Source organism: Gavia stellata, chromosome 17, assembly GCF_030936135.1.
Source record: "Gavia stellata isolate bGavSte3 chromosome 17, bGavSte3.hap2, whole genome shotgun sequence".
In the NCBI taxonomy this organism is placed as follows: domain Eukaryota; kingdom Metazoa; phylum Chordata; class Aves; order Gaviiformes; family Gaviidae; genus Gavia; species Gavia stellata.
Window position 1 is genome coordinate 3,280,344 of NC_082610.1, and position 13,823 is coordinate 3,294,166.

General features: G+C 46.5%; 1 protein-coding gene across 1 annotated transcript; it reads left to right on the plus strand.

The window, feature by feature from the left end:
• The first annotated feature begins 3,178 nt into the window (after window positions 1–3,178).
• CD59 (CD59 molecule (CD59 blood group)) lies at window positions 3,179–5,633 on the plus strand. The gene is made up of 3 exons (XM_009820211.2): window positions 3,179–3,242; window positions 3,887–3,988; window positions 5,440–5,633. The coding sequence occupies exons 1-3, from the start codon at window positions 3,179–3,181 to the stop codon at window positions 5,631–5,633; spliced, it is 360 nt and encodes a 119-aa protein (XP_009818513.1).
• Window positions 5,634–13,823: the final 8,190 nt, after the last annotated feature.

Consider the following 13,823-nt stretch of genomic DNA (forward strand, 5'->3'; position numbering starts at 1 on the left):
CCGTGCCTCGGGGGCCTCCCCCGACCACCTTTTGAAACCCCGTTTCTGGGTGCCAAAGGGAAGCGTGGCGGGCGTGAAGTGCAGGTTTAGCTGCTGGGATTAGAAATTATGCGTAGGAGAGGTACACCTAATGAAGGGTGGGAGGAATCTCTCTGTGCGCCCCGAGAAATAAGCGTTAGGGCCGCTACCACGCAGCGTTACGCACCTGCAGCCGCGGGGTGCGTGTGGGTAGGGAGGAGAGATGCGTTCCTAGAAGGTTTCGCCGCCGCTGTAAGCATCACCGCCCCGCAGGACCGCTCCTCTCCGGCCCCCGGCTCCTCCCGGGGGTGGGCGGCTCTGCGCTCCCCCGGCCCGGGCCGTGCCGTGCCGGGCCGTGCCACCGCCGCTGCTCCGCCCCCGGGGGGGCGGCACAGCCGACAGAGGCAGAGCCGCCGCAGCCCCCCCGCCGCAGCAGTCGGTGCGGGGCTGGTCGGCAGCGGCTGCTCGGGGTAGGTGCGGGGCCAGCGGGCTGCCTCAGCGCCGTGGCGGGGTCCCCGGCCGGGCCGGCCCCCCCGGGCCGCGCGGGAGGATGCCCGGTGCCCCCCCCCGCCTCGTCGGGGGGCCGGGGGCAGCCCCTCCTCTCGCCGGGAGCCTGGCGCTGCCTGCCGAGGCGGAACGGTGGCGGGGCTCCGGTGGCGGGAGCGGGGATGAGCGGGTCCCCGGCGGTGCGGCTGGGATGGACGGCGGCGAGGGGGGGGGAAGAATGGCTTTTCCTAGGACTTGGGGGGGGCGGGGGAAGGTTTTGGGTGGAAAGCTGTGTTTATACTGTATTAACCGGGGGGGGGGATCGTTTTTATACCCTCCCGCGCTGCCCCCGGCTCTGAGTCATGCCGGCGGAGCGGCGGCACCGCAGTGCGCTAACGGGGCGGGCTGCGGCGTCCGGGGCGCTCGGCCGAGGGCCCGGCCCCGCCCGCGGGGAGCGGAGCCCCCCGGGGCCGCACGAGGGCTGGAGCGGGGGGCGAGGCGCTGCCTGGGGCGCGCTGCGGCCACCTCGGGGGGGCGGGAGCCGGGTGGCATCTGCCAGCTGGGTGCTGGCTGCGGGACCCCCCGGCAGGCGACGTGGTGCAACCGAGCCGCTGCTGGAACGCCCTGGTCCCCGCGGGGGGGCTGGCTGGCCCTGGATCCCCTCGCCGTGCCTCCTTCTGCCCGGAGGGCATCCCCACAGTAGCAGCCTGGTCTTGTGCGTGTGCTCGCTCCCAGGTGGGACTGCGGAGAAACCCTTCTCCTTCCCAGCCAAGGCAGCTCGCCTCTCCTGCTGGTGCGGTTGCTATTTCTTGCTATTGAGCTTGGTCGGGTGCTCGAGTTAAAAGAGCAGTTCAGAAAATTCAGTTTAGGAAATGTTTTCTGCTCTGTTTCTTTTAAGCCGTGTTGTGAATTGCTGTCTACAATTAATCTTCCTTTATTTTTTAAAGCTAAAACTTTCCTGTTGCCTCATCTCTTTGTAGTGCAGGACTCCAGACAAAATTACTCATTTTCACAAAAATAAGTTGGTTGAATTACTACTGTCAAAGCTATTATGCTGGCTGTGACGATTTTTATTAATCTGCCTTATATTTATTCTGGCCATGACTTGGTTTTGCTAAAAGGCAAAACTGTTTTACTCCGCTGACACAGTTGGGTGACTGAGGGCTCCTGGAAGATGGAGAGGTTCCCGGGGAGATTTTTGTTGCTGTCCAGAAAGGCTTTTGCTTTAACCACCGGACCAACAGCACTCCTGCAGACGCGCATCACTGTGGGATGAGCCTCTGGTCTTGGAAGGCTTCTCACAAAGTTGTTTACCCCAGAAAATCATCTCGTCCTGCACATTATGGTTTTGGTTTTCTTAGTTTTCCTGCTCAACAGTAGGTCATACAGACAGGGAAAAAAGTTAGTGGTGGGTTTGGTTTTTTTGTGGTTGGGTGGGTTTTTTTTTCTCTGCAGAAAAATCAACTAGACTTAAGGTTGAGAAGGATTTCAGTATTGTTTTACTATGAAACCATCTTTTCAAGTCAGTCTTCTGGGAGGAAAAAACCTCCATCCCAACGTGATTATGGTCTGCCACGCTAGACCCTTAGCTGCGTATAGAAATAGCTTCAAGCAGTTTTCACAGGGTCAAGAGCAGTGATGTGACTGTTTCACTGCAGTCTTATTGTAAGTGAAACTTGTTATCTGGATGCCTTTAATTCTTTGGGACTGCCAATCCCACTGGGGCTTTGAAGACAAACATGAAATCATGCCCTCCTGGCACAAGTATGGTCCCTCTCTCCTTCTCTCCCCCCTGTAGCTGCTTGAGACCTAGTCTGAACAGCCTGCTCGCTGCAAGAGCGGAGATGTTTTAGTAGTAGATATTCTTGTTTGTAGTTCAGACTCCGTGTGCAGAAGTCTGTCTAGTAACTCCTGCCTTGGAGTTGCCTATGGTAAAAAAATGCTGACCTTCCTATCTCACTTTGGGATTACAGTAACGGTGGAGGACTCGAGCCGTCACTGCAGTCACTTGGTGGGTTATTGCATGTGTCCGTCCCCCCGTGAGAGGGAGAAAATTTGGGAGAGGAGAAGCAAGAGCCCCCTTAGTGCAGAAAAATCTCTTGCAAGCCGGGGAGAGAGAAGAAAGGAGCATGGTCTGGCTCCAGGGTTATTGGGGAATTGCTGTAAAAGAAAAGGTATTGGAGATCTAAATGGCCTCTCTCCTTTGTTGAGGTGAATTTGTAGCTCTCAGAAATAGGGAGACCTGTTGAACGGTGTAATCAGAGGGGAGAGAGGAGACCCATCTACAGTCTGTCAGGGCTCAAATCTCAGTTCTCAGAATAAAACTCCTGTTCTTGGAATAAAAATCCTCTCTTGGAAAGTGCAAAGTTACTTCTCTCGCTTCTCTTACAGTGGTTTTCCTGGGCAATGCCTTTGGTTCCATACCAAATCAAGTCCGGAAACCTCGATTCCTCACCACATGTTTTGCTATTTTTGTGTAGCTTTTAGATAGAATGAGCATGTATCTCCTTCTCTGGAGATACTGAAAACTCACCTGGACGCATTCCTGTGCAACCTGCTCTGGGTGACCCTGCTCTGGCCGGGGGTTGGACTAGGTGAGCTCCAGAGGCCCCTTCCACCCCCTGTCACTCTGTCATTCTGTGATCTGTTTATGCCTTCAAATTAGGAAAGAAACATGATCAAGATGAACTGCATCCTGTTAACCGCCTGCATTGTTCTGGCTGCTTTTTGTAGTTCTGGTGAGTATAAAGGAGGGACTTGCCTGATGTAATGTAATGACGGGGGCTGAGGAAAACATGGAAAAAATGTCAGAGAAGGAAAAATAACGAGAAAGGCCTGGATTATTTAATAGCACTTTGGGGAATGACAGTAACCATTGAAGAAGAGAGAACTGGCTGCAGAACATGCTGCTGCTTAATATGGCAACAGACTGTTCTGGTTTGCTGCTAGAAGATTGGATTCCTGTTGTGTAAATTGGAAACTGGGTGTGCAGTGCAATAGAGAAATAAGGTGAAATAAAAAAAAGGGTAGAATAAAATTCTGCTGAAAGTGTCTCTTGTTGCCTGTCCTTTTGGAAAAGGCAGTCTTTAAGAGCAGATGAAAGAAGCAAACATTTAATGTATTATTCTGCAGGGACACGGAGGTAAAAGTGTTTTTAAAAATGGTGTAAGTCCCTGCTTCAAAATCTGCCTTTCAAAATTGCCGGTCTCAGTTTGTACACTGACAACAGCTTGTAAATTTTAGCTTAAGTCTGGAGTTTAGTAATCAGACATATGCTTTGTGACAGTTAGATGCAGATAGTGATTCTTCTTTTTTTCCTTTTTAATGCTACTACTGTTTCAGTATTTTATTATTCAGTAAAGCTAAACCCCTGTCTTCTTAGGTTATGCCCTAAGGTGTTACCACTGCGAGAACAGCCCTTCCTTGTGCAAGACCAATAGTACTTGCTTAGCGACCGAAGATACTTGCTTGCAGATGAAATTTGGTATGTATGTTGTCCTACAGACCTAAAATAAACATGTTTATATTGGTTTTCATTGCCTGTACACTTCTAATCTGGCCTTAGCGTGCATTTCTTAGCCTCACTCGAAAGAAGATTGCAGATGCTTTTGAAGGCCATGCTTATAGTAAATTGATATATTTTGACTTCCAAGCAACTGAGAAGGATAATGATGATTCAGATAGTTGATTTATACTTGTACAAGTGTACACACAGATATCTGTATATCCAGATTAAAAAACCCAACAAAACAAACAACAAAAACCCCACCACCCAAGGGAGCTGGAAAAAAAAAAAGGAGGCAGCAATGACTTTAAAATACAGAACCTTTGCCCTGAATTTGGTACGCTTTAAAACCAGATGAAGGATGTGTAACCCACAAAGTAAACCTGCAGATGAAGTCGCAGTCATTTATGAATTGACACTGCTAAAGTAAACTAGCTTTTCCTGAGGGTGAAGTCACCTGCATGTCGGGAAGGTGGTCAAGGATATTCAGGGCTTGGAGTTACTGTTCTAGTTGTTCACTGACAGTTAAGTAGCTCCTTTACTACCAGTGAGTACTACTGTTCTTCATTGGAAGAATAGAAGTACCGAGTCAACTGAAATAATCTCCTGCTTTCCCAACGGGTTGCCTCTGCTCTAGGAAGACTGTTGGGCTGGCTTTGGGCAGCGGGAACCAGGGTGGGGTGGGACAGCCCTGTTCCCCGGGATGGTCCCTGCTAAAGCTCATGACTTGGCACGGAGGAAGGAAAGCCTCTAACGCCGCTGGACCAGGAGACTGCTCTGTGCCGCTTGCATCCTCAGGAATTTTCTCTTTTGCTATTTCCCTTGAGCCTAAACCTTCACGAACAGAAACTGGAGGCTTTCCAGCATGCAGCCTACAGCGGTTGTCCGTTGGCAGAGTCAGGAGTGGAGTACTTGAGGTGTCAAGCTAGGGAAGGTGGAAGACAAGTTGTTTGATCTGTAGTGTCCAGGGGAACGAGTGAGAAAAGGGGACGACTCTTCTGCTCTTCAAGCTCTGTCTTCTGTATATTCTTTCTGGAAATGAAGCCGGTCAGATCTGACGGGGTGAGCTAGATGGTGATGCGCTGTCCTTCTCTGTCAGGAGCCCCAGAGTAGGTATCACTCAGGCTCCAGCCTGTATCTCCCAGTGGGTCATTTGGACTGAACTGGAAGCACTGGTTAGCTGGAGCTAGAAATCTTTCTTAACCTATGGCTAAGAGCTACAAGAGAGTGCTGCGGAGGCAGGACCCTGGCTTGCTATCGCTGTTCGCGCTACAAAATTCTTAGTGAAGGCAAATTTGGAAACTTCTAAACACTTGAAAAGAAGCTAAATAAGCAAATACGTGGCAGTCTAGGCAGCGATTCTCTCTCCATACCAAAAATGGCATTACCTTCAATATTCTCTTAATCTGTTTAATTTATTTTTTTTGTAGGTAAATTGAGAACTTCCTCCTGCTGGAAGACATCCCAGTGCAGTATGAATGATATTGCTGAATTCTTCCAGTTGGATAATTTTGAATTCTTTTGCTGCCAACACGACTTGTGCAATGAGAGTGCAATTACTGGGGTTAACAAAGCAGCCTTCAGCATTGCCTCTGTAATGACCATGTTATGGATGCTTCTGTAATAATCCTGATTTGTATGCCGTACTCTCAAGCTGAAATTATACAAAATCATTAACTCTCTTCTGAATGGTACTTCTCACGTTCTCAGTTCCTAACTGTGGGCAGAAACATTACCTTTCAATTTTAAATTCTGTTTCCTAAGGTTCCATCTGTTACATCACTGTCTCCATTCATGGGAAGGAGACATATATTGTTACCAGTTACAGGGAATTCAGGTATTTTGGCCCGCCCCATTCATGGAGAAAATAACTTGTTACGAAGTAGTGTTATCTTGTGGAGAACCTGGGCAAACTTCAGTGGGTGATGTGCAAGCGAAGGAATACTATAGGTTTTGTCCTGGAAAATGATAATTTCTTACTGTCCCATAAATTGTAATTAATTTTGGCTGGGATTTCTGGTTTGGTTTTTTTTTTTTTTTTTTTGATGCTCCCTTGTCACTTGCTGCAGTCTTCATGATGAGTATGGAAATATTTAGTTTCAAGTGATGTAGACTCTTTGTTCCCATCACTATAATATTTTTCTTTTTCCTTTTTACAAGCCAATGATATAACCTTGCAAGTACTGTTATTTTGGGAGAAAGCATCTACATTCCTTAGGCCAAAACCAAAATAATGCTGTAAGTGAGAAACACTTTTCCCTCTTTTTCTATTTCTGTGAGCATGCAGACAACGTGTGCTAGCTTCTTTTTTTTTCCTTATACTTTATCCATGTCTAGGATTTTAACTAAGCATGTGCTTTGCACTGAGTATTTATTGGTATACTGAAAATTGTTTATAAAATGCTAAGGAATTGAAATGGCCCATCTAGTTTGTTTTCCTACCTAGTTAGCTTCTGGTTTTTGTTGAAAACTTAACCCTTCAGAGTATTAAACAAAACCTTGCGGAACTATATATTTTGACTTTTATGCAACTCTATAAATGCCAATACAAAATATACATGTATTTATATAGCATGAATAAAAGCTGCTCGGTTTGTATGTGTAAGAGGTCTGAAGCTGAAATACTCTGTACGTTGCTCTGCCTCTGTGGTGGAGTCAGACCTTTGATACTTCTCCGGTACTTAGGGACCCTCTCAGTCAGGTACAATGTCAAATTCTCCTTTTTCTCTTCTGGAGCTCTGGGCATGTCCCTGCCAGAGTCGTGGTCCATTGCCAACGGTGTGTTCTCTTTCTGAGGACCCTCGCTTGTGCTCTGCAGGGTGCCAGTGCCACCAGTTCACCCAGTCATAACAAGGGTGTTGCTCCAAATCCATGATGTATTCTGCATTGTATCTTTTGGTTAAACTTATCTTAGCTATGAAAGCATCCTGGGATCTCTCTGATCACTCAAAATATGGAAGGCGTCCTGTCTTTGATTAATAAAAATGTCAAAAAAGAAAATGTGGAGAGTGTGGTTATTTATCGGTGCGCTATTTACAGCTGGATATAACTCTATGTGTTTGTGTGTGAGATGCATCCGCGCTGCCCACCCAGAGACGTTCAACAAGTTGCAAGTAGACTTCTCTCGTGTCTTCTCTGGAGATGGGTGCTATGTGTAGTCACTTAGTTCTGGCAGAGTGATGATTTGTGAGCTGTTTGACAGGACAAGGGGTCATGCTTTTATACTAAAAGAGGGGAGATTCAGACTAGATAGAAGGAAGAAATTTTTTACGATGAGGGTGGTGAAACACTGGCACAGGTTGCCCAGAGAAGAGGTAGATGCCCCATCCCTGGGAACATTCAAGGCCAGGTTGGACGGGGCTCTGAGCAACCTGATCTAGTTGAAGATGTCCCTGCTCACTGCAGGGGGGTTGGACTAGATGACCTCCAAAGGTCCCTTCCAACCCAAACCAGTCTATGCTTGGAAATGAGGGGAGTTAGTGATCTTTCTCTAGGTGAACTAGCAACGATGTGGCGCTGGGGGGAAGCAGTAGAATATGTGCTCCTTCAATCTCTTCTACTTGAGAATTGCCCTGGTGGAGATACAAATATCCCATGATTTGGGGGGAAAAAAAGAGTTCTCGCTGCGGAACTGCTTTAACATCTGAAGCATGGCATGGAACATGCTTACTGTGATTGCTCTCGGAGCAATTCTGTCAGTAGTTTTCCACTATCGCATGTTTTTATTCTCCTATGTGCTGGTTAAATTTCTTTGTGGAAGTATTGGGGTTTTTTCTTCTTTTCTCCCCCCTTAGTCCTTAGCTTTAGCTGACTTCTAGTATCTGTTTCAGGAGGGAAGAGAGTTACATATGATACTCCTCAAGTTGTAAATGGTCTTAACAGGAACAGTTTGCTTGACGTGTGCGGCCAAGTTGAATAGAAGGCATTTTAGTTCAGATTTGTGAAGCCAGACAACTGGAAAACAATATTTTCCTCCTCTCTCACAGGCAAATTGTACTTCGAGCCTTTTGATATGCATTCTCAATCTAACAGGTACTAGAAACGGTCCTTGATTTCCCACTCTCTTGTCCTTCCATCTTTTTATTTCCCATCTGAGTAACAAAAGCAGACACTTAAAAGCCAGACATTTCTGCACAGTGACTTCTTCCACTGATGCACCACCATTTGTCAAGCTCTTGCTCATTTTAGGTGAAAAAGTGATATGAAAGCACTGACCCAATATACAGTTGGGGGAAGGTTTGTAGCAGAGAAGGTATCTTGTGTTAGATAAGCTGATAGATTCCTTGTGCCTAAACCATCTCGGTTGCAGCGGTTTTGCTCTACTATATTGTAAATGTTTTTCTTTTGATGGTTGGCACTCTTAAACCTCTTTGATTGCCATATGGTCTGCGTATGTAAAATACTCTTTTTTTTTTTTTTTAATAAGCGCACGAAGAAGCTCTATGTTTTGTCTGTCTGATAATAGATTGAGTAATCATTTTTAACATTTGTTTTTCGATAGCCTTGAACACTTTCTTGTCTAATCTATCATATTTCTCCTTCCTTTCTCTTCTAGAAGCAGCTTGAGCAACGAGTCCTTGTGTTTTGCGCTCCAGAAGGCCACTTCTTTTGTAAAGATCAACAGGAACATTGTTTAATTCTTGTGAAAAAGCGTGTAGCAAAGAGAATTTGCTATGATAGCAAACAACTTTAAAAATGATTAGATTTCAAGTGGAAAGCATCGCTTTTGTCCCTTTCCTGGGAAAGGTAGATTAGTTATATAGGTTCATTCTCATCTCATGCCATTTACAAACTAAAGGGTGATGCAAGGTTTCATGTTTTGATATATATTTGCATCTTCTAAGCCTGCGTGGTCTGACTGGTGAGCTCTCTCCTGCAGAAAGAGTTGCTGAACAGTGATTGCTTCTTGAACATTGGCACTTCTCCCACTGCTGCTGTGTTATGTCCAGATTTGACGGCCAGCCCTCAAAGGTGGGTAACCGGAGCCATCGACACCTTAGATTGAATACGTTTCCATTTAGTGACAGTAAGACAATATAGTACAGGGTGCTGGTGGTCAATTCTGCATACAATTATCACATCAATGCAAATAGTTGCTTTTGCTTTAGGTTTGCATACGCTGTAAAGACAGCTCCATCTTTGCTCTGAGCTGCAGAGCAAACAACCCTCATTAGGTTGTTACAAAATTTTCTGTAGCAGTAATCGGTCATTTGTGAGTATAGCCTTGCTGTCATTCTTGGGAGACCTTGGTACAGTCTTGTGACTGTTCACTTTTAGATATGTCCCTATTCTTAAGTCAATGATTTTTTCAGTCTATGTAACAGTAGGGTTAATGTGTATGATAATTTGTTGACTCTTATTTGTATCTAATTATGGCACTGTTATTGGATGGACCAGAATTTAGCTCTTTTCCAGTGGTAACAGCTAATTGCAAGGAACTGAAGGGCTGGTGGAAAGTCACAGAATGGCTGAGGCTGGAAGAGACCTCTGGAAGTGTCTGGTCCAACCCCCGCTCAAGCAGGGCCACCTACAGCCAGTTGCCCAGAACCACGTCCAGACGGCTTTTGAATAGCTTCAAGGATGGAGATTCCGCAGCCTCCCTGGGCAACCTGTGCCAGTGCTCGCTCGCCCTCACAGTGAAAAAGCGTTTCCTGATGTTCAGAGGGAACCTCCTGTGTTTCAGTTTGTGCCCGTTGCCTCTGGTCCTGCCACTGGGCACCGCTGAAAAGAGCCCGGCTCCGTCCCCTTTGCACCCTCCCTTCAGGTATTTATATACATTGATAAGATCCTCCCTGAACCTTCTCTTTCACAAGTCTGATGAGGAGCGGCTGAGGGAGCTGGGGTTGTTCAGTCTGGAGAAGAGGAGGTGAGGGGAGACCTCATCGCTCTCTACAGTTACATGAAAGGGGGTTGTGGTGAAGTGGGTGTTGGTCTCTTCTCCCATGTAACCAGCAATTGAATGAGAGGAAATGGCCTCAAGTTGTGCCAGGGGAGGTTCAGGCTGGATATTAGGGAAAATTTCTTTCCTGAGAGAGTGGTGAAGCACTGGCAGAGGCTGCCCAGGGAGGTGGTGGAGTCACCACCCCTGGAGGTGTTCAAGGAACGCGTGGATGTGGCACTGTGGGACATGGTTTAGTGGGCATGGTGGGGTTGGGTTGGTGGTTGGACTTGATGATCTTACAGGTCTTTTCCAACCTTAATGATTCTGTGATTCTCTAGGATGAACAGTCTCAGCTCGCTCATCCCTCACAGGAGGGATGCTCCAGTCCCTTCATCATCTTGGTAGCCCTTTCCTGGACTCTCTCCAGTATGTCCATGTCTCTTGTACTGGGGAGCCCAGAACTGGACCCTGCACTCCAGGTGTGGCCTCACCAGTGCGGAGCAGAGGGGAAGGATCACCTCCCCTGACCTGCTGGCAATCCTTTTTCTAACGCAGCCCAGGATACCACTGCCTCCTCTGCAGCAAGGGCACATTGCTGGCTCATGTTCAACTCGGTGTCCACCAGGACCCCCAAGTCCTCTTCTGCAAAGCTGCTTTCCAACTGGTCAGCCCCCAGCATGTACTGGTGCCTGGGGTTATTCCCAGTTTTTGGGGTGGGTGTCACAAAACGGGGCTTGAACCCCAGGGACTCCTACGTTTAGGCCATCCTCACTGGGACGTGGAGGTGACAGGTATTTTGTGTGGTTTAGCTGTGTCCTGTAAGAGACAGGATAATGCAAAATATATTGAGGGTGAACTGCTGTATTACTGTGCAGACATGCCTGTTGCTCTATGCAGTGAGTGCTGGGTAACTTGGCACTATTGTTGGGTTTTTTTTTTGTTTTGTTTTGTAATTATCTAAATGGTTTGCTCTGTTCTGAATTAGTGGTATGACTAAAACCTCATCCTTAGCTGTTTGCCTTTGAGCATGGTTTTTTGCCAGTACACATCATTTATATACTAGTGGCCATCTAACCATCAAAGAGTATTCTTCCCTGCATCTGCTTCTCAATATTCATTGCTCTCATGACCATTAGTCCCTTTTTTGGGGGGCACAAGTTCACGAAGGAGTTATTTTTCCCTAGAGGCATATGAAGAAGGAGCTAGCAAATGGAAGCTGCAGTAGCAGCAAGCAGCGCGTGCAGAAGTTCATTCTTGTGACCTGTCTTTGCCATTAATCCCTCCTTCAATCCCTCCTCCTACTTTCTGCCTTCTGCGTGGTGGTGAGTAGCTGTCCTTTGACTTGAACTTGGGCATGGAGAGCATGGAAGCCCCATCGTACTGGTGGGAAGGTGGGGCTGATATACCTGGTTGGTAGGGATTTTGCTTTATCCTGTCTGAAGTCCTCTAGTTTTACCATCACTCATCAAAGATAAGGTGGGATGTCTCCGTGCTATTTCAGGATGCAGGGAATTGTGAGAAGAAGCAGATGCACGGCAAAAAGCAGATCGAGAGAGTGAGCAATTTCCTCCCACTGCTTGTTGGAGTGAGAGCAATGAGGAGGCTGACCAGAGAGAAGCTTTTATTTTGCAGAAAGGAGGAGGAATTGCTAAGTCAATAAACTAGTCCCAACAGAGAACTGCACGTTAAGTAACTCGCTATTGCGCTAACTGGGACATCTGGATACTGCTGTTATAGAAATATTAAATGCTTTTAATAACAGTGGTGTTCCTCCAGCTGGAAGAGAGTTTAATGTGTCTGAATCTCTACGTGTAACTGAGGGGCTTCCATCTCGCTGGTAAATACAGTCAGTTCTAGGGTTGGCATTGTAACAGGGACGTTAAGCTGCAAGCTACGCCTAAACGTTCAAGCCAGTGTTATCTGTAAGATGCCCACCTGTGTTCGGGCAGAAAGGAGTACACCGCACTTTCTGACTCGATAACGCAATGTTAGTATTGCACTACCAGGACCGTGGTAACAGCATTCTGCATTTTAGAGAGGGAGAAGAGAGCAGCTAATTGGGCTGTGGGATCCCCGAAAGAAGCAGGTTGTCATTTCCACTCCCATTTTTCCAAGAATAATTTAGACATTGGGATAAAATAAAGACCTGCAGATGATATTATCTTTGTGGGTTTATATGCTGCGTTGATTATGACAGCTTATAGCATAGGAAAAACTGTTCTGGAGCCTAGAAAAGTGAAAGCTTAAAAATGCTTTTGGTGTCTTTCATTTAAGTGGAATGAATTAAAAAAAATGTTTGGAGCAAAGTTTCAGAAAAGAAAGTTTTCTGAAATGAGGAACTGATTCTGAAGAGTCAATTAAGATGATGATGCAGGTGTAAACATGAAGCAACAGGGACCTAAATACAGGGCGTTCCCCCAGGCAACACTGATATGCACATCCCTGTGTACGAGAGCTGAAAATTCTGTAGTTCTTGCTTCCTGCAGAAGGGCAGGCTCTAGTCAGAGATCAACCTTTCCGTACGTGCAAGCCGTCTATATTGATGTCTTTTTGCATAGACCTTCTGCTTCTGCGGCTCTTGGTTTTACCTCAAAGCCCCAGGTGTTTATTTAGCTATCGATGAGGATGGCCGTGCTGTAACAATGGCTGTTAGCAGAATTTCAGTATTGCCAATAACAATGCAGAAAAATCTCTGCTCAGAAATGCAGGAGGAGGAAAAATTACCTGAATATAAGTGGACTTAGCGTTTTGGACAATTGCATCTGAACCTGCCCTCCTGCGTATGAAAATCTCTGCATGTGATCCAATGTTGGTTCTATTTAAGCGGTTAGGAGTCCTGCATTGACTTAGATGCTCCCGGGATTCCGATCCCAGCACCGTTCTGAGTCTAGCTGAGTTACTCATGGCACGCTACTGCTGTTCAGGAATAGTAACTTCACCGTTCCTCACTGCACAGGGTTGGTTTGATGCTTGGTACAATTTAAAACGGCCACTTACACCGCTTTGGTGGCACATTAATTCCTGTTTTGTCCTTTCTGACACCTATTCAGAGATGCTGCTTTGGGGCAGGTTTGGAGAAAGACATCGAGGCTGTGGAGATTCTGCAGGATGGGGCTAAAATCATGAAGGTTACAGGTTCAGTAAATGGAGGCTGTGGTCAGATGCACTCTGGTATTTGTTTTGGAGACCGCTGCAAACCTCAATTGGCTGAAGCAAGAAATAGTGCAAACCTGCCTGCCTTGTGCTCTGCTGGATGCACAAGGAGGACTAATTGGTGAGTGCAGTAACGAGAATACTGGCTTAAAAGTTTCCATTGCTTTTTAAGATCCAAGTTTCCTCTGGGTTTCATTAAAATGCACAATATTTGTGAATCGCTAGCTAGCCCAACAGTGTTTTGAGGGTGCGACAGGGTGCTTTTTTCCCCATTTGTATGATTCCTGAAGAAGCCTTTATTCTCATGAGCGCTCTGCACCGGGTTCAAGCCTGCATTGCTGTAGCTCATTTCATGCTCACACTCCTATTTCCAGAGATGCTAATGTCTTCCAGAGAACTTCAGGCACCCATCATCATCAGCTGTCATATTACTAAATGCTCAAGGCCTGGATGAGAACACGCACAACGCATTATAATCGTTTAGTTCGCATCCGAAACAAATGAAGGTAAGAGCCTGCAGCGTTGCACCAGGAAAAGATTAAAGTGATTAAAATGACAACCACATCTTGAAATCAAAACACTTTTAAAGTCTGATGGGTTTCTTCCTTTCTGTTCCCAATCATTTTAATGTTGTAGTCTCCTGAAAATTAAGGCTTATTCTCTGTTCCATGTACTGTAGGATGACCCGATGCTTGTCTGGGAAATGCTGGGGCTGTAGCCACGCCAGAAGCCAGCCAGGGCCAGGTACTGCTGGAAAGCTGCAATTTGCACACAGAAAAA

Bases quoted from the DNA above. Each gene is read 5' to 3' on its own strand.
- CD59 (XM_009820211.2), top strand. From the start codon at position 3,179: ATGATCAAGATGAACTGCATCCTGTTAACCGCCTGCATTGTTCTGGCT. The intron at 3,243-3,886 runs GTGAGTATAAAG...CTGTCTTCTTAG, and splicing joins GGCTGCTTTTTGTAGTTCTG to GTTATGCCCTAAGGTGTTAC. The intron at 3,989-5,439 runs GTATGTATGTTG...TTTTTTTTGTAG, and splicing joins TTGCTTGCAGATGAAATTTG to GTAAATTGAGAACTTCCTCC.